The 19,887-nt window shown below is 41.2% G+C and overlaps 1 protein-coding gene across 4 annotated transcripts in view; it reads right to left on the reverse strand.

The window, feature by feature from the left end:
* SPATA17 (spermatogenesis associated 17) overlaps positions 1–19,887 on the reverse strand; it is a 152,884-nt gene that overhangs the window by 113,982 nt on the left and 19,015 nt on the right. For all 4 annotated transcript variants that reach the window (XM_037895718.2, XM_043543646.1, XM_007064745.4 and 1 more), the window contains one exon: positions 11,297–11,400. In XM_037895718.2, the coding sequence (XP_037751646.1) occupies positions 11,297–11,400 (104 nt within the window). The remainder of the gene's footprint in view (positions 1–11,296; positions 11,401–19,887) is intronic.

A 19,887-nucleotide genomic window follows, 5' to 3' on the forward strand; every position in this document is an offset into this window, starting at 1 on the left:
AGCGAGGGCTGCCAACTTTAAGTCTGTGTTTGTCAGATGACACAGGAATTGTAAATTACCTGTCTTGCTTATACAAGAACCCAAAACCAAGCATCCTGCCACTGTTGTTGCTAGTTTTCTGCCATGTTGTAATCTAACTGTGTTCTATGCCTGAAGATAATGTGATTATGTGGTGCCATTTTCTGATGATAGACCCTTGCAAAGCAATGTGTATCTTACTGTTTTTCTATTTAGTTATGTCCCATAGTCCTACTTCCAGTTTCACTCCTGACATGTAGCAAAGTTAGTCAAAGAACTGTAAGTTAATCAGACAGTTGGAAACTGACATCATCTGTGAATTTTTATGATATAATAGCACCACCATGCTAATTTATGTGAAGTGATGTCCATTTGCTTATTGTGGATTGGAAATTGCTTCACATAAAACAAAATGCTAATTCTACTACATCATAGGGAGTTATAGCCTATGCTAATTGCTTTTGGCATATTTCTCCATGTAATCATTTTGCCAGCTCTTACAGTTGTGAAAAAATAAGGCTTTATAAATGTTTCTGAATAAGGTAGTGTGCTGTGTCTATTCTGTAGAAGAGAAACTTCAATGAGGAGTATTGGACATTTTCTGAATGTGTGGATTTTCAAATATATATGCAACTTCCCAACAAATCCATATTCAGATACTACATGGTATATGAGCTCTATCTCTATTTTTCATTAAACAGCAATAGATAATACAGAAAATGATTTATTCATACAAACTACAAAGGGAAATTGTGGAAAACATGTTGTGGAAAATTTCTCAGCAAATCAGAATAAGTTACCAATGTTATAGCTACGTTAAAACAGAAAGGAAAGAAACAATAATACTAAGGATTCATACAGCATAGTGTTACTACTGTATCTTCAAAGGACTGTATAAACATTAAGAAATTTAATTTCACAGTATGTCCCTGAAGTAGATAAGAGCCCAAGGGCTAGATTCATCCCTTTGTTGGCACTAAGGAGACTGCTTTTGTCTCTCCTCTTCTGCTGCTGCTGAGGGCTATGGCACATGCTAGGGCTACCCTACCTTGTGACTCCTGCTAGAGGGTTTGCAGCAGTGGGAAATAGCTGGAGTGTGGGTGTGCCCTGGCCACATCTCCTCCCACCCTGATTCAGCCCCCTTCTTATTATGGCCTGCCCTGCCCTGCTCCCACCCTACAATGCACCCTGTGCTGGGGCTTCAGCAGAGGCAGTGCAGAGCTGGTGCTTTGTAGGGTTGCATACTGCACCGTAGCAAATTCACTGGGGAGGAAGGAGCTCTGCAGTTAGCATTATGAATTTACTATAAGACTTGACCTATGTATACAAAACTAATACTTAAGTCTGTATTATCATGAGATTAAAAAAATCTTTCTTCAGATATCATAGGAGCTAATTCTTACAGTTGTCTTTAATTCATATGAAAATAACGGCTTCAAGTATGCATGAGCCAGTCTGTCGTGATATGCAAATTCACATATTATATTACTATTATTACTTAATCATATTTTAGGTCAATTTCTGTTAAATTGAATTATGTCACTCTATAGCTTTAAACTCAGCTTCTATTAAGTTTACTTTCTCCTGAGGATTGTGAGGTGAACACATGACTACTAAATGAGGGCAGTTACTAAATGAGGACAACTTTTATTTCAATTGAATGGTAAAGATGTTGCTGCTAGATAAGGGTTGCTTCTTAAAAACGTAAGCAAACAAACAAAACAACCCAATCCACAACTCTAGGTGCCAAAACTTAGGCTCTTAAATCCATACTTAGGTACTTACTTAAAAGTGGCTTGTGTTTCAGAAGTACTGAGGCAACCCCTTCTCTTGTTGAAGTTAAGTTTGAAAATTCTGGCCTACAGCCTTTCACTTTACAATGTGATGTCACAAACAAGCTCAGCCCAGACATATAAAGAGTGTGCAGCCTCACAGCTGATAGCGTTATCCATCCCGCTGATAAATTTGGGGAAACTATGATTCTACCTGGGATACACACTATCTTCCTCTTTCGTAAATTTAAACTGTATTAACAGCTTCCTCACAGCCTGATGATAGGACTTTGCCTTTCATCTCCAAAACACCTTCTTCCAAGGAATAAGAGGAAGAAGCACAGCTGCGTCAACCAAATGTTTACCAGCATTCACACTAGTCTGCTCAGAATTCATAAAGGACCTACCATGCATGCATCAAAAACCCTGGAAAACAGGCCTTAATGTCAGGGATTTATTACAATGATAGGATATTTTCTTTACTTGCTGTGTTTTAATTTTAAAAATAACAGAATAAGAACCATAGCTAAAGAAAGTGTAAATAAAAGGTTGCAACTTTTGAATTTGATCAAAAATGAATCAAAAGCGCTCCTGTTGTTCCCATTGCTCTCCACTCCACACTACCATATCATCTGCCAAATTGTCCTAGCTTCCATTTAAACAAGTAGTTGACATGACTAAGTTAGTTAAAAAGGATAACTTGCAAACCTCAAGAAGGTAGGTGTCTAAAATAAATGGATATATATATAGATATATACAAACTGCACACGTCAGCATGATAACCATCAAATATTTGTTTTTCTGCAACCATGGAATCATGGAATAAGGTGCATTTATTTTATATGTTAAACTTTCTAATCCTCACTCTACTCTCTAATCTATTTTGCCATGACTATTTTCAAAAGTCCAAAACTCTTTTTTGCTCTTTATAGGCAATATCAAAAATGTTGCTTTCTTTCCCTCTAAATGTAGATCAGTTAAAGCAAGGGTTTAAAATCAGCTGGTCAGAGAACTAGGCATGGCAATATGCAGTCTTGGACTAATATTGATTTTAAGGTCCGATATCTCATGATATCCCAAAAGTGAAATGGGTGTTTTATTCTGTATAGGAGTTGTGATTCCAGGTTTTCTAATGATATACACAAATTGTTTCTAGCTCTGGCATGTTGCAGATATAAATCCATATAACTATGACATTAAATAAATAAAGAATTAATTTTAGCAAATGTTTTAAGGTTTAAAAAGTATTAACTTTTCCGATAATCTAAGGCCTATATAAATTAACTAAGACAAATAATTGTGACACTTTTCAGAGTAGCAGCCATGTTAGTCTGTATCCGCAAAAAGAAAAGGAGGACTTGTGGCACCTTAGAGACTAACACATTTATTTGAGCATAAGCTTTCTTGAGCTACAGCTCACTTCATCAGATGCATTCAGTGGAAAATACAGTGGGGAGATTTATATACACAGAGAACATGAAACAATGGGTGTTACCATACACACTGTAACGAGAGTGATCAGGTAAGGTGAGCTATTACCAGCAGGAGAGTGGAGGGGGGAAGAACCTTCTGTAGTGATAATCAAGGTGGGCCATTTCCAGCAGTTGACAAGAACATCTGAGGAACTGTCGGGGGGGAGGTGGAAATAAACATGGGGAAATAGTTTTACTTTGTGTAATGACCCATCCACTCCCAGTCTTTATTCAAGCCTAAGTTAATTGTATCCAGTTTGCAAATTAATTCCAATTCAGCAGTTTCTCATTGGAGTCTCTTTTTGAAGTTTTTTTGTTGAAGAATTGCAACTTTTAGGTCTGTAATCGAGTGACCAAAGAGATTGAAGTGTTCTCCGACTGGTTTTTGAATGTTATAATTCTTGACGTCTGATTTGTGTCCATTTATTCTTTTACGTAGAGACTGTCCAGTTTGGCCAATGTACATGGCAGAGGGGCATTGCTGGCACATGATGGCATATATCACATTGGTAGATGCGCAGGTGAACGAGCCTCTGGTAGTGTGGCTGATGTGATTAGGCCCTATGATGGTGTCCCCTGAATAGATCTGTGGACACAGTTGGCAATGGGCTTTGTTGCAAGGATAGGTTCCTGGGTTAGTGATTCTGTTGTGTGGTGTGTGGTGGCTGGTGAGTATTTGTTTCAGGTTGGGGGGCTGTCTGTAAGCAAGGACTGGCATGTCTCCCAAGATCTGTGAGAATGATGGGTTGTCCTTCAGGATAGGTTGTAGATTTTTGATGATGTGATGGAGAGGTTTTAGTTGGGGGCTGAAGGTGATGGCTAGTGGCGTTCTGTTATTTTCTTTGTTGGGCCTGTCCTGTAGTAGGTAACTTCTGGGTACTCTTCTGGCTCTGTCAATCTGTTTCTTCACTTCAGCAGGTGGGTATTGTAGTTGTAAGAATGCTTGATAGAGATCTTGTAGGTGTTTGTCTCTGTCTGAGGGGTTGCAGCAAATGCGGTTGTACTCTTCTGGCTCTGTCAATCTGTTTCTTCACTTCAGCAGGTGGATATTGTAGTTGTAAGAATGCTTGATAGAGATCTTGTAGGTGTTTGTCTGAGGGGTTGGAGCAAATGCGGTTGTATCGTAGAGCTTGGATGTAGACAATGGATCGTGTGGTGTGGTCTGGATGAAAGCTGGAGGCATGTAGGTAGGCATAGCGGTCGGTAGGTTTCCGGTATAGGGTGCTGTTTATGTGACCGTTGCTTATTAGCACCGTAGCGTCCAGGAAGTGGATCTCGTGTGGACTGGTCCAGGCTGAGGTTGATGGTGGGGTGGAAATTGTTGAAATCATGGTGGAATTCCTCAAGGGCTTCTTTTCCATGGGTCCAGATAATGAAGATGTCATCAATGTAGCGCAAGTAGAGTAGGGGCATTAGGGGACGAGAGCTGAGGAAGCGTTGTTCTAAGTCAGCCATAACAATGTTGGCATACTGTGGGGCCATGCGGGTACCCGTAGCAGTGCCACTGATTTGAAGGTATACATTGTCCCCAAATGTGAAATAGTTATGGGTGAGGACAAAGTCACAAAGTTCAGCCACCAGGTTTGCCGTGACATTATCGGGGATACTGTTCCTGATGGCTTGTAGCCCATCTTTGTGTGGAATGTTGGTGTAGAGGGCTTCTACAACCATAGTGGCTAGGATGGTGTTTTCAGGAAGATCACTGATGGACTGTAGTTTCCTCAGGAAGTCAGTGGTGTCTCAAAGATAGCTGGGAGTGCTGGTAGCGTAGGGCCTGAGGAGGGAGTCTACATAGCCAGACAATCCTGCTGTCAGCATGCCAATGCCTGAGATGATGGGGCGTCCAGGATTTCCAGGTTTATGGATCTTGGGTAGCAGATAGAATACCCCTAGTCGGGGTTCCAGGGGTGTGTCTGTGCGGATTTGTTCTTGTGCTTTTTCAGGGAGTTTCTTGAGCAAATGGTGTAGTTTCTTTTGGTAACCCTCAGTAGGATCAGAGGGTAATGGCTTGTAGAAAGTGGTTTTGGAGAGCTGCCTAGCAGCCTCTTGTTCATATTCCAACCTATTCATGATGACAACAGTACCTCCTTTGTCAGCCTTTTTGATTATGATATCAGAGTTGTTTCTGAGGCTGTGGATGGCACTGTGTTCTGCACGGCTGAGGTTATGGGGCAAGTGATGCTGCTTTTCCACTATTCTAAAATATGTGAATTAAGGAACATATATGATGGTGCAGTTTGGTATCTTTTTTTGTGTGCGTGTGGATCATCTGCATAAACTACTCATAGAATCATAGAATCATAGAATATCAGGGTTGGAAGGGACCCCAGAAGGTCATCTAGTCCAACCCCCTGCTCGAAGCAGGACCAATTCCCAGTTAAATCATCCCAGCCAGGGCTTTGTCAAGCCTGACCTTAAAAACCTCTAAGGAAGGAGATTCTACCACCTCCCTAGGTAACGCATTCCAGTGTTTCACCACCCTCTTAGTGAAAAAGTTTTTCCTAATATCCAATCTAAACCTCCCCCATTGCAACTTGAGACCATTACTCCTCGTTCTGTCGTCTGCTACCATTGAGAACAGTCTAGAGCCATCCTCTTTGGAACCCCCTTTCAGGTAGTTGAAAGCAGCTATCAAATCCCCCCTCATTCTTCTCTTCTGCAGACTAAACAATCCCAGCTCCCTCAGCCTCTCCTCATAAGTCATGTGCTCTAGACCCCTAATCATTTTTGTTGCCCTTCGCTGGACTCTCTCCGATTTATCCACATCCTTCTTGTAGTGTGGGGCCCAAAACTGGACACAGTACTCCAGATGAGGCCTCACCAGTGTCGAATAGAGGGGAACGATCACGTCCCTCGATCTGCTCGCTATGCCCCTACTTATACATCCCAAAATGCCATTGGCCTTCTTGGCAACAAGGGCACACTGCTGACTCATATCCAGCTTCTCGTCCACTGTCACCCCTAGGTCCTTTTCCGCAGAACTGCTGCCTAGCCATTCGGTCCCTAGTCTGTAGCGGTGCATTGGATTCTTCCATCCTAAGTGTAGGACCCTGCACTTATCCTTATTGAACCTCATCAGATTTCTTTTGGCCCAAACCTCCAATTTGTCTAGGTCCTTCTGTATCCTATCCCTCCCCTCCAGCGTATCTACCACTCCTCCCAGTTTAGTATCATCCGCAAATTTGCTGAGAGTGCAATCCACACCATCCTCCAGATCATTTATGAAGATATTGAACAATACCGGCCCCAGGACCGACCCCTGGGGCACTCCACTTGACACCGGCTGCCAACTAGACATGGAGCCATTGATCACTACCCGTTGAGCCCGACAATCTAGCCAGCTTTCTACCCACCTTATAGTGCATTCATCCAGCCCATACTTCCTTAATTTGCTGACAAGAATACTGTGGGAGACCGTGTCAAAAGCTTTGCTAAAGTCAAGAAACAATACATCCACTGCTTTCCCATCATCCACAGAACCAGTAATCTCATCATAAAAGGTGATTAGATTAGTCAGGCATGACCTTCCCTTGGTGAATCCATGCTGACTGTTCCTGATCACTTTCCTCTCATGTAAGTGCTTCAGGATTGATTCTTTGAGGACCTGCTCCATGATTTTTCCAGGGACTGAGGTGAGGCTGACTGGGCTGTAGTTCCCAGGATCCTCCTTCTTCCCTTTTTTAAAGATTGGCACTACATTAGCCTTTTTCCAGTCATCCGGGACTTCCCCCGTTCGCCACGAGTTTTCAAAGATAATGGCCAAGGGCTCTGCAATCACAGCTGCCAATTCCTTCAGCACTCTCGGATGCAACTCGTCCGGCCCCATGGACTTGTGCACGTCCAGCTTTTCTAAATAGTCCCTAACCACCTCTATCTCCACAGAGGGCTGGCCATCTCTTCCCCATTTTGTGATGCCCAGCGCAGCAGTCTGGGAGCTGACCTTGTTAGTGAAAACAGAGGCAAAAAAAGCATTGAGTACATTAGCTTTTTCCACATCCTCTGTCACTAGGTTGCCTCCCTCATTCAGTAAGGGGCCCACACTTTCCTTGGCTTTCTTCTTGTTGCCAACATACCTGAAGAAACCCTTCTTGTTACTCTTGACATCTCTTGCTAGCTGCAGCTCCAGGTGCGATTTCCAGCTCCTGATATCTTTCCTACATGCCCGAGCAATATTTTTATACTCTTCCCTGGTCATATGTCCAACCTTCCACTTCTTGTAAGCTTCTTTTTTATGTTTAAGATCCGCTAGGATTTCACCATTAAGCCAAGCTGGTCGCCTGCTCGTAGCTTTCTCATTCAAGCAGTCTTCCTAAACTCATACTACCTATTGTAATGACAAACTTTAATGTGCATTTACTCCATCTAGTTGGCAGCTCTAGCCACCAAAGTGTTTGCTTCAGTGTTGTGTCAAAGCTGGTTTTCGGGTTATGTGGAGAAGCTCAGAGCTCTAATACCATTGACACAGCACTAAAGGAAAAGTCTTGATGAAAGCAGCTAAAGGATGAATGAGTTAATTAAGGGACAGTTTCATCAGTAATGCTTCAGCTGCTTTGTTTCACTCTGGGGATGAAAAGCAGCCATAAACGTGGCTTAACCTGAGCCAGGTTTATTAATACGTTGCAGAAGTGTACCATGAGTCTGGCCCAAACTTTCAAAATATCTGTAATAGTAAAGCTGTAGGAAAAATCAATCATTTTATAAGGATGCATCTTTAGACACTTAGTTCTTCTCATTTGTCTATGCATTTTTATTCATGGCATTTATTGTAATAAAAGGTTAAATGTTTTTTATATACACTAAATAAATAGTTACAACTACAACTAAATTGTGAGTGTCCCTGAAATGGTGTGTTGGGGGAGAGAAGTATGCAGAGAACCTCTCTCCAACCTTCAGTAGCACTCCCATGCATTACATGGTCATGATATAGGCCCAGCACTTCCTCGCCAATGTGCTTGGCAGCACTTCTTGATTGGATGGAGGAAAATCTATCTGAGTTGAGAACATGGCCCAGGCACAGGTCCCCATTGCATGCCTGCTGGAGTCTATGAGGTAGGTGCTCGGGGGCAGTGAACACTACTTTTTTAATTTATGCCAGTGAAGAGATTTATGCAGTGATACTTATTTCTAGAGAAAATCCATTGATTCTCTTTCAATACACAAAATATGTATTGTATCTGATCAATTTGGTTGACAAGTTCATTACAAAATGTACAATTTATTTCTAATGTGCAGGGCAAATTTGGGTTTAAGTAAAAAAAAAAAAAACTTAGTGGATAGACTAATAATAAATAGTTACCAAGATCAACAGAAGGATATACTAATGAAATTAGTCAGGAAATTAATTTAGCTATGTTTTCAAACGATTGCATCATACATTTAATGTTACGAGACATAAAGTAACAGTCAAAACCAACATCTATCTAATACAATAATAGCGAAAGAGAATATGACTTCCACTTTGAGTTTCTGTCATAAGTAAAGGATGTTCGTTCTTCTGCACTCAAACTTAATAATGTTTTATTAATGCTACCATGTCTATGGCTAATTTTTAATTTCATAATATCGTTTTCTTGTTCATAACCTGGGGCAGTTTTTGCATATCGGGCAAGAGGTTACAAGTGTATATGTCTACCAAATGCACACTCAGCCTTTAAACTAATCAAACTAATTTATCTTTGTAAAACGTCTTGTCTCAGTATGAAAATATATTCTTGCATATGTATTAAAATAAAATACTATACCACTAACTATGGAGTAGATGAACTATAACTAAATCCAAGGTTGCATGGTGGCCTGTGCACAGTAACACTACTTCGCCTCAGTGATTAAATAAATAAATATTTATATACACACACAGTTTTCAAAAATTTAGTGTTGGTATTTATAATACCATTTAATTCACAAAGATGAAATAGCATTAATTGTTGTTATTAAATGCTAATAATGAATAAAAGTATTAGAAAACATGGACTTCAAAAATAACAGATCAGCACCAAGAAAACTTACCCTAAAATAAAGCTTAAAATGCACACAGGTAAACTGTCAGTGGATTCCAGAATCCCTAAGAGCCAGAATTCAGATAAACAAAGAAGCAGAGTATAAACATATCAACAAGAGAAATAAACCTAACAGACTGAATATGTCACATCTACGATGGACCTGATAAATGACAGACAAAACAATAGCTCTATACATTAAAAGAAATAGTAAGAAATCATTTCCTCTCCTATTTGCCACAACTCAAGATTTGAACAAAATATCTACATAGTGTATTGACACTGTACGCATATTAATGATCTGAAACAACCATTAAGGAATTTAATGAAAGAGCCAAACATCAGAATACAAAAATAATGCAGTACAATACCAAATATATGGTATATGAAACAAAGAAAAGACATATTGGGGGAAAAAACAAAATATAAACTGCAATAAATCCATGTTCAGTACAGTAGAAATGCCACTTCTCATTATCTTATTTTATCTATATATGTCATAGTCTTGTAGGTCAGTTACTTGCTCTTGTTTCAGGTTCAGGAACCAAGAGGAGATGATTGAACTATTTTGAACAAGGAAGTAGACTTGCATCTCAGCAGTTCATCCAGTTACAAAGTACTCATTTTAGACTTCCAGCAGGGTCAAGAGTAAATCCTAGATAGTGATTAAATTTATAGCTTTACTGATATCACTGCCCAGAAAAAAGCAAACCTGGGATATGTTGTCAGAATTCGGACTGGATGTGGCAGGATGTAGAGATGATACAAATACAATTCCCAACATTACAATTGTTTTCAAATTTGGTTTCTGTGGTTGAAATATGAACCAGCTTTGTGTCTAAATGAACAGTAAACAAAAGGTGGATGGAGGCAGTTATATTACTTCTAAAGCAACACATTGATGAGACATGATAATTTACATATTATCATAAAGAAGGTGCACCATAAAAGAATAGACAGCTACTCTTACAGAAGAATACTGGAGATTAATAACTACAGACTTTTAAAAAAAAAATTGTATTTCATACAATACACTTGCATAACATTTTATTATTTTAATAAAATAATAATAATTAATAATCTGGTTGAACTATGTCTCTTGCAATGTCACCTTGACCCAGATTTGCAGAAATTAGTTTTAACTAAACAACTTACATTTAGCTCACAAAAATAGATGAGGTTTTTTTTTTGTTTAGTTGATTTAGTTTGTTTGCTTCTTTGTTTTGAACACCTACAAAGTTTCCTGGGTAGTGTCCAAGTTATTCCACTAACAGGCAAGACAACTGTCTTTCAAGACAATCGAAGTAAGGGCAAAGAAAAGATGGGATAATAAAGGTAAATTACTCAGTGATCATGTTAATGAAAATATGTACAGAGCCTTATTGTATCAACTGTTGAAAGGAACCCTACAAAGAGCTGGCAGTAGTGTTTTATTATGTCTCTAATAAAGAAGCATTTCTGACATCTGTAAATTACCTGTCTTAAAGAAAAACAAAGTCTTGAAATGTAAGGGTCCTCTGATGAAGCTGAGGTCAGTAGAGTTACACCTGGGAATAATTTGGATGGCAATGTTTTTATTTATTATTTATTTATCATTTATTTATGCTGCAATTGCAGAGCTCCAATCACAGGCCAATCCCACACTGTGCTAGGCACTGTACAAACACATAACAGAAAGATAGTCCTCTTCCCCAAAAAGCATTCACTCTAAGAGAAACGACAACAGGTGGATACAGACAGACAGGGGAGCACAAAGAAACAATGAGACCGTATTGGTCAGCATGAGAGGCAGCGGTCTCAACACACCAGCTCCCTAATAGTTGTCAGGTTTTCTGTAGGACTCATGGCAACAGCAAATGACCACTGAAATCAATGGAAATTCTGTATGGGGACCAGATACAGAATGTAGACCTAAGTCTTTATATTTTTCACTGTCAACAACCAATTTTCAATGCAAACATTTAAAAAATCCCTTAATCGCCCACACACTTAATTCTGAAGAAGAAATTAAAGTTTTATCACTCTTTTTTATCTTTACCTGACAATCTCATTATTCACAGAAATAGCTTCCAGATATTTCTTCAGTGCATAGTAATTATGGATATATTTTCGAATATAATAGCCTCGCCATCTTTTCTGAATCTAGAAGAAATATAATTTTACTTTAGTATATTTCATGCAATATAGTAGTGAAAACAGTTTGCAATACGCTTATAAAATACATGTTATATTTTTCAAAGGGTGATGGTGCTTTAAAAAGTGACATCACGCATATACGTAAATATATCTTTCCATTAATACAGTGAGGGTGAGAAGTAAGTCTTGTACTAAAACTGTAGCATGAATTAAATATTAAATGCAAACATTATTAGAGATGTTGTCAAGAGATGACAGTGATTATAAACGAATAGCGATTTAAGTCATTGCCTGCATTGAGGTGTGGCAGGGAGTAGGGGATCTGCACAGGCGTCTACTCCCACAGTCATTGCACCTGGTGGCACAGGTCCTGTAATTGGGGTAGGAAGAACATCCAGAATGTTAAGGAGTACTTGTGGCACCTTAGAGACTAACCAATTTATTTGAGCATAAGCTTTCGTGAGCTACAGCTCACTTCATCGGATGCATGAAGTGAGCTATAGCTCACGAAAGCTTATGCTCAAATAAATTGGTTAGTCTCTAAGGTGCCACAAGTACGCCTTTTCTTTTTGCGAATACAGACTAACACGGCTGTTACTCTGAATCCAGAATGTTGTAATCATTCACAGTGGGTAGCATTGTATCACCCCAGCTCTACTGCACTCTCAGCTGTGCACTGTGGGTCTGATCCTAAGCCCAATGAAGTTAGTAGAAGACTTTCCACTAACTTCAGTGGCTTTTTAATCAGGGTCTCTATGAGGTTTCCGGTAGCACTGCATGTTCTACCATTCCCTGGGTCCTGCAGGCAAGCGGCATCATCCTGCAAGGTGCCGACCACACACTATACTCATTATTATTAAGAAGAAAGACAGTACAGGGCTATTTGTTAAGTAATTAGTCATAATATTTTCATAGAATGCTATCCTTCCAACAAAACTGATGGGAATTATGTAGAAAAAAGATCAAGGGAAATTTCTTACATGTAAATAATTACCTTAATGTAGTCCTGTTTATTAATACACTATATTAGGCCATGTGGTCTCCTAAACATAGCATCAGGAGAGGGGGATTCATAGCTCTATGTATTTTAAATTTTAGGCCCCAATTATGACTAGAATTTCCCGAGAATTTAATCAACAACACTGCTCAAACTAGCTCTGCTGCTTAATTCTGACCATGGTGACTCTAAAATGTTGATTATTTTAAATCACTTTAGGTTTAGCACTGTGATATCTGTTTCTTTGGAAATGGAAGTAAGAAGTAATTAGCAGCAGAATTGTAAGAATTCTTGTAATTTCAGTGGCTGCTGACTAAAAACCAGATTAATTCCTATGTGGACATGCAGAGACAGAGAGGCAGCTTGTTCTTCCCCTATTCAGAGGATGTGAGGGCCAGTGCAGAGGGCTGCTCCCACTCCACATTTTCTTTCCTGTAATATATATCAATGTATCTTTTCTCATGTTGACTTCTGTGTATATTTCCTCTTTGCCTTCTCTTTCCCTCCATCCCTTATGCAACTTTCCCTACATACTGTTCTCTATTTCCTTCCTTTTATTTTGTCTTCTCCTGTTTTACCTGAGATCTCTCTCTAGATATGACACTTCTCATTTCTAATTTTTTTTCATAGATTCATAGATATTTAGGTCAGAAGGGACCATTATGATCATCTAGTCTGACCTCCTGCACAACGCAGGCCACAGAATTTCACCCACCACTCCTACAAAAAAAACCTCACACCTATATCTGTGCTATTGAAGTCCTCAAATTGTAGTTTAAAGACCTCAAGGAGCAGAGAATCCTCCAGCAAGTGACCCGTGCCCCATGCTACAGAGGAAGGCGAAAAACCTCCAGGGCCTTCCAATCTGCCCTGGAGGAAAATTCCTTCCCGACCCCAAATATGGCGATCAGCTAAACCCTGAGCATATGGGCAAGATTCATCAGCCAGATACTACAGAAAATTCTTTCCCGGGTAACTTGGATCTTACCCCATCTAAAAACCCATCACAGGCCATTGGGCCTATTTACCATGAATATTTAATTACCAAAACCATGTTATCCCATCATACCATCTCCTCCATAAACTTATCAAGTTTAATCTTAAAGCAAGATAGATCTTTTGCCCCCACTACTTCCCTCGGAAGGCTATTCCAAAACTTCACTCCTCTAATGGTTAGAAACCTTCGTCTAATTTCTAATCTGAATTTCCTAGTGGCCAGTTTATATCCATTTGTTCTTGTGTCCACATTGGTACTGAGTTTAAATAATTCCTCTCCCTCTCTGGTATTTATCCCTCTGATATATTTATAGAGAGCAATCATATCTCCCCTCAACCTTCTTTTAGTTAGGCTAAACAAGCCAAGCTCCCTGAGTCTCCTTTCATAAGACAAGTTTTCCATTCCTCGGATCATCCTAGTAGCCCTTCTCTGTACCTGTTCCAGTTTGAATTCATCCTTCTTAAACATGGGAGACCAGAACTGCACACAGTATTCCAGGTGAGGTCTCACCAGTGCCTTGTATAACGGTACTAAAACCTCCTTATCCCTACTGGAAATACCTCTCCTGATGCATCCCAAGACGACATTAGCTTTTTTCACAGCCATATCACATTGGCAGCTCATAGTCATCCTATGATCAACCAATACTCCAAGGTCCTTTTCCTCCTCCGTTACTTCTAGTTGATGCGTCCCTAGCTTATAACTAAAATTCTTGTTATTAATCCCTAAATGCATGACCTTACACTTCTCACTATTAAATTTCATCCTATTCCTATTACTCCAGTTTACAAGGGCATCCAGAGCCTCCTGTAGGGTATCCCTGTCCTTCTCTAAATTAGCAATACCTCCCAGCTTTGTATCATCCGCAAACTTTATTAGCACACTCCCACTTTTTGTGCCCAGGTCAGTAATAAAAAGATTAAATAAGATTGGTCCCAAAACTGATCCTTGAGGAACTCCACTGGTAACCTCCCTCCAGCTTGACAGTTCACCTTTCAGTAGGACCCGTTGTAGTCTCCCCTTTAACCAATTCCCTATCCACCTTTCAATTTTCCTATTGATGCCCATCTTATCCAATTTAACTAATAATTCCCCATGTGGCACAGTATCAAACGCCTTACTAAAATCTAAGTAAATTAGATCCACTGCGTTTCCTTTGTCTAAGAAATCTGTTACTTTCTCAAAGAAGGAGATCAGGTTGGTTTGGCACACTCTCAGGTTTATATCACAGCCTGATATCACTCGCATGCCCATTCACCTCCCAACACCCATCCCCACAGCCCAAGCTCCAAACACAGGACTTAGAAATGTTACTCGACACCTAAAAGCCAAAGGGCTAAATCTACTAGCTAATGTGCAAAAGATTGGGGTCCCACTGCCCAGGAGCACTATCCAGATGAGAAACTACTCGCTAGCTACTGGGAAAGGAGAGGATGCTGGGACTGATACCACAGATGCATTCCTAACCCTATCCAGGAACTCTTTCTGCCTAGTAGGTGCCTGGAAAATTTGAACACCCCAGCACAGTTACCAAAAACAAGAGGAAGATTTTTCTCTTTTTTTTGTTGTTCTTGCCCCTAAACAGCGACCGTTCCCCCCACCCCTCCCCTCTTGAGGACTCCTGACCAAGGTAACAGCACAATACATATGCTAACAAATTTAAACAAAGCCTTTGTTTAAGTTTGTTAGCATATATATTGTGCTGTTAAAGCCATATAAAGAATGAATGCCCTCCCGAGCCACCTCCTGCTTCTTTAAGGAACAGAGCGCAGCCCCAACCTCTCCCCCCACTCCCCACCCCCGGCGGGGCAGGCCTAGCCCCAAGTCTTTCCGGTACCCCGTACCCGCTAAAAATCTCTTGCCAATACTGCACATTGGAAGGTCTTTGGGAGAGGGGCTGCCTATTACTGTATATCTGTATACTATCTAACACAACAGGTTTGGACTACTAGGCACTCCTGTAATATAAAATAATAAATAATAATTATGTAAGCTGCTACAACGAAGGTTAAGTATTAGACATAGTCCTCTGCACTACATGGTTATAATTCTTGTGTCCCTTTCCCATTCACGTTCTTATACACAACAAGCATGCAGAGTAAAAAAAGGAGAGGAAGGGGAATAGTGAAAATGGGCATATTTGCAGAGATCTGGGATTAAACAAAATTTTTAGTGTGTGAATGCACTGTATGTTTTCATCTTTGGCCTCACTACTGCTATTAGGCAGGAGTAACTTGGCTGCCCTATAGCTGTGCTCTCCTTAAAGCAGTCTCCTTCGAACTCTGTCCAACACTTTGTACCTTATCTTTATTAATGTGATACTTCAAATTTGTGTGGTCCACGATCAACTTCTTTATGGAAATTTTTCAAGATTTAAAGACAAAGGATGAAATTTTGTCCCTACTGTAGTCAATGGCAAAACTCTCAGTGTTTTCACTGGGGCCAAGATTTCACCGCAAGTGTCAAATTCTGTCCTCTATTACAGCATTATAAGTCAAGGGTAACTCAATGGACTTCAAAGGGAGTACTCTAGATATATTCTAGTGTAAATGAAAGTAGACTAGATTTCAAAGTTTTTAATGCTATGATTCCATTTTCCCAATTCTGCATGTCAGAGGCCACATGAGGGCATGCATCTATATGATACAAGCTGTTTAGAGAATAAAGTATATCTTCAAGCTTTTACACAAAGGTTCTGTTTATGTTAAAATTTGCAACATAAAAGTTGCTGAAAATTTTGCTTTTGCAAGAGAGTACAATGTTTTATGAGTATATTGCTTTTTAATTCCAAGGTGAATGTTTTAACACTTCTAAAAAAGACAACTGTGTATGCCCTTCAAAGTAATTAGCAAGTTTCAACAGTGATTGGTACAAAACAATTATTGTCATTGATCAGCACCGAACAGATAATTTTAGACAAAGTCATTGTGTGCTCAGCAGATTACAGCTTGTTAACAGGCAAGTTCTAAATGACCTCTTAAGCTAGTCAAATCAATGATGCATATTCCTCATTAAGTAACATCAAAATGTAAGTGGTCTTATAAATAATGTTTATTTTAAGCACTAAAACTAATGGCAAAACCTTGATATATCAAAAGCCATCTGCTCATGGAGATTTTTTTATTATTGTTATTTTATTTTGAGGGGATTACTTTGGTTGCTGAAAATTGATAGCAACCTTAAATCGCCCAAACAGAAAGAGAATAATATATCACCTCCCAATATTCAAAAAGTAAAATTAATTAACGGAAAATAAATTCAATATGATAAGCTTATGTTTTAAACCATTTCTGAATGTTTCTGTTTTTACAGAGGGGAGAGAGAGATAACAGTAGCTAGGGCCAAATAATCCAGGGAGATAGCTTCTGAACATGACCTATGAGTATACTTTAGGCCTGGTCTACACGACGAGTTTATGTCGGGTTTAGCAGCATTAAATCAAATTAACCCTGCACCCGTCCACACAACGAAGCCATTTTTTTCGACATAAAGGCTCTTAAAACCGATTTCTGTACTCCTCCCCAATGAGGGGATTAGCGCTGAAATCGACATCGCTGTTTCGAATTAGGGTTAGTGTGGACGCAATTCGAAGGTGTTGGCCTCCGAGAGCTATCCCACAGTGCACCATTGTGACCACTCTGGACAGCACTCTGAACTCGGATGCACTGGTCAGGTGTACAGGAAAAGCCCCGGCAACTTCTGAATCTCATTTCCTGTTTGGCCAGGTGAGCTCATCAGCACAGGTGACCACGCAGTCCCAGAATCAAAAAAGAGCTCCAGCATGGACTGAATGGGAGGTACTGGATCCAATCGCTGTATGGGGAGAGGAATCGTGCTATCAGAACTCCGTTCCAAAAGACGAAATGCCAAAACATTTCAAAAAATCTCTGAGGCCATGAGAGACAGAGGCTACAGCAGGGACACAACACAGTGCCGCGTGAAACTTAAGGAGCTCAGACAAGCGTACCAGCAAACCAAAGAATCAAACGGACGCTCCGGGACAGAGTCCCAGACGTGCCGCTTCTACGCTGAGCTGCATGCAATTCTATGGGGGGCTGCCACCACTACCCCACCCGTGTCCGTGGACTCCGATGATGGGGTACTCTCCGCCATGCCTGAGGATTTTGCAGATGGGGAAGATGAGTAGGAGGAGGAGGAGGAGCTTGGGGAGAGCACACCGTTCTCCCCGACAGCCAGGATCTTTTTATCACCCTGATTGAAATACCCTCCCAACCCAACGAAGCCGGAGAAGGGACCTCTGGTGAGTGTACCTTTTAAAATATAATACATGTTATAAAAGAAAGCGTTTTTTAATAATTAAGTAGCCCTGAGGACTTGGGATGCATTTATGGCCAGTACAGCTACTGGAAAAGTCTGTTAACGTGTCTGGGGATGTTGCGGAAATCCTCCAGGGACATCTCCATGAAGCTCTCCTGGAGGTACTCTAAAAGCCTTTGCAGAAGGTTTCTGGGGAGGGCAGCCTTATTCCCTGCTCCATGGTAGGACACTTTTCCACGCCATGCTAGTAGCAAGTAATCTGGTATCATTCCATGACAAAGCCTGGCAGCGTATGGTCCCCGGTGTTTGCTGGCATTCAAGCAACATCCGTTCTTTATCTCTCTGTGATATCCTCGGGAGAGTGATATCGTTCATGGTAACTTGGTTGAAATAGGGGAATTTAATTAAGGGGACATTCAGAAGTGGCCGTTCCTTCTGGGCTGTTTGCCTGTGGCTAAAAAGAAATCCTCCCTGCAGTTAGCCACGCAGTGCGGGGGGGGAGCATTGGTGCTGAGCTGTTCACGTTAGGCTAGCAGGTTTGGCTTCCCTGATACCAGCCATGTGGTGGGGGGAGGGGTAAAGCGATCATCCAGAGAATTGGATGGGGGGAGGGATTTAGTTTGGTTTCTGCTGCTGCACGTTAGAGGAAAACCGCAGCACTAAAGGCCAACTCAATGTGCTTCGCTTGGTATGGGAGAGGAGGGCGCTGCTGTTATGAAGGTTGCAGAAGCCGAAAGACTGTGGCTTACCATGGCCGCCTGCAAGCCAAATTCTGTTGCCCGGCACTGCGTGTGTGATCTCTAACACCAAAGCCACAGGCACTCAATATAAGATTCAAAATGCGACCTTGTACCAAAATCACATGCTATGTAATGTGAATAGTGTTGTTCACTGTGAAAGAGTATAGCCATTGTTCTGTAAAATGTATCTTTTTAAATACTTCACTCTCTTTTTTCCTGCCAGCAGCTGCAAATGTTTCAAGCCTCACTCCTCCGTCCCAAAGGCTATCTCAGGGACACAATAGCAGAGTACAGGAAAGCGGCCGATGAACATGAGGAGAGGTGGCAGCAGGAAGATCAGAGGAGGCATGGTGCAACGCTGGGGCTACTGCAGGATCAAACAGACATGCTCCGGCGTCTAGTGGAGGTTCAGGAACGGCAGCAGGATCACAGACTGCCGCTGCAGCCCCTGTTTAACTGTCCTCCCTCCTCCCCAAGTTCCATAGCCTCCTCACCCAGACACCCAGGAACGCGGGGGGGAGACTCCGGGCACCCAACCACTACACCCCAGTGGACAGCCCAAGCAACAGAAGGCTGTCATTCAACAAGTTTTGAAGTGGCCTTTTCCTTCCCTTCTACCCTCCTCCCACACCCTACCTGGGCTACCTTGTGAGTTATGTCCCTATTTTTATAATCAATTAATAAAGAATACATGTTTTTTAAATGACAGTGACTTTATTTCCTTTGCAAGCAAGCTGTGATCAAAGGAGGGAGAGCCGGTGGCTTACAGGGAATTTAGAGTCAACCAAGGGGGCGGGTTTTCATCAAGGAGAAACAAACAGAAGTGTCACATAGTACCCTGGCCAGTCATGAAACTGGTTTTCAAAGCTTCTCTGATGTGCAGCGCTTCCTGCTGTGCTCTTCTAACCGCCCTGGTGTCTGGCTGCGCATATTCAGCAGGCGATTTGCCTCAACCTCCCACCCCGCCATAAACGTCTCCCCTTTACTCTCACAGAGATTGTGGAGCACACAGCAAACATCAATAACAATGGAAATATTGGTTTCGCTGAGGTCTGAGCGAGTCAGTAAACTGCACCAGCGCACTTTTAAACGTCCAAATGCACACTCTACCACCATTCTGCACTTGCTTAGCCTATAGTTGAACAGTTCCTTATTACTGTCCAGGGTGCCTGTGTACGGCTTCATGAGCCAGGGCATTAAGGGGTAGGCTGGGTCCCCAAGGATAACTATAGGCATTTCAACATCCCCAACAGTTATTTTCTGGTCTGGGAAGTAAATCCCTTCCTGCAGCCGTTTAAACAGACCAGAGTTCCTGAAGACGTGAGCGTCATGAACCTTTCTCGGCCATCCCACGTTGATGTTGGTGAAACTTGGGATCCACCAGTGCTTGCAGCACCACTGAAAAGTACCCCTTGCGGTTTATGTACTGGCTGCCCTGGTAGTCCGGTCCCAAGATAGGGATATGTGTTCCATCTGTTAGG

Source organism: Chelonia mydas, chromosome 3 (assembly GCF_015237465.2).
Source record: "Chelonia mydas isolate rCheMyd1 chromosome 3, rCheMyd1.pri.v2, whole genome shotgun sequence".
Taxonomy (NCBI): Eukaryota; Metazoa; Chordata; order Testudines; family Cheloniidae; genus Chelonia; species Chelonia mydas.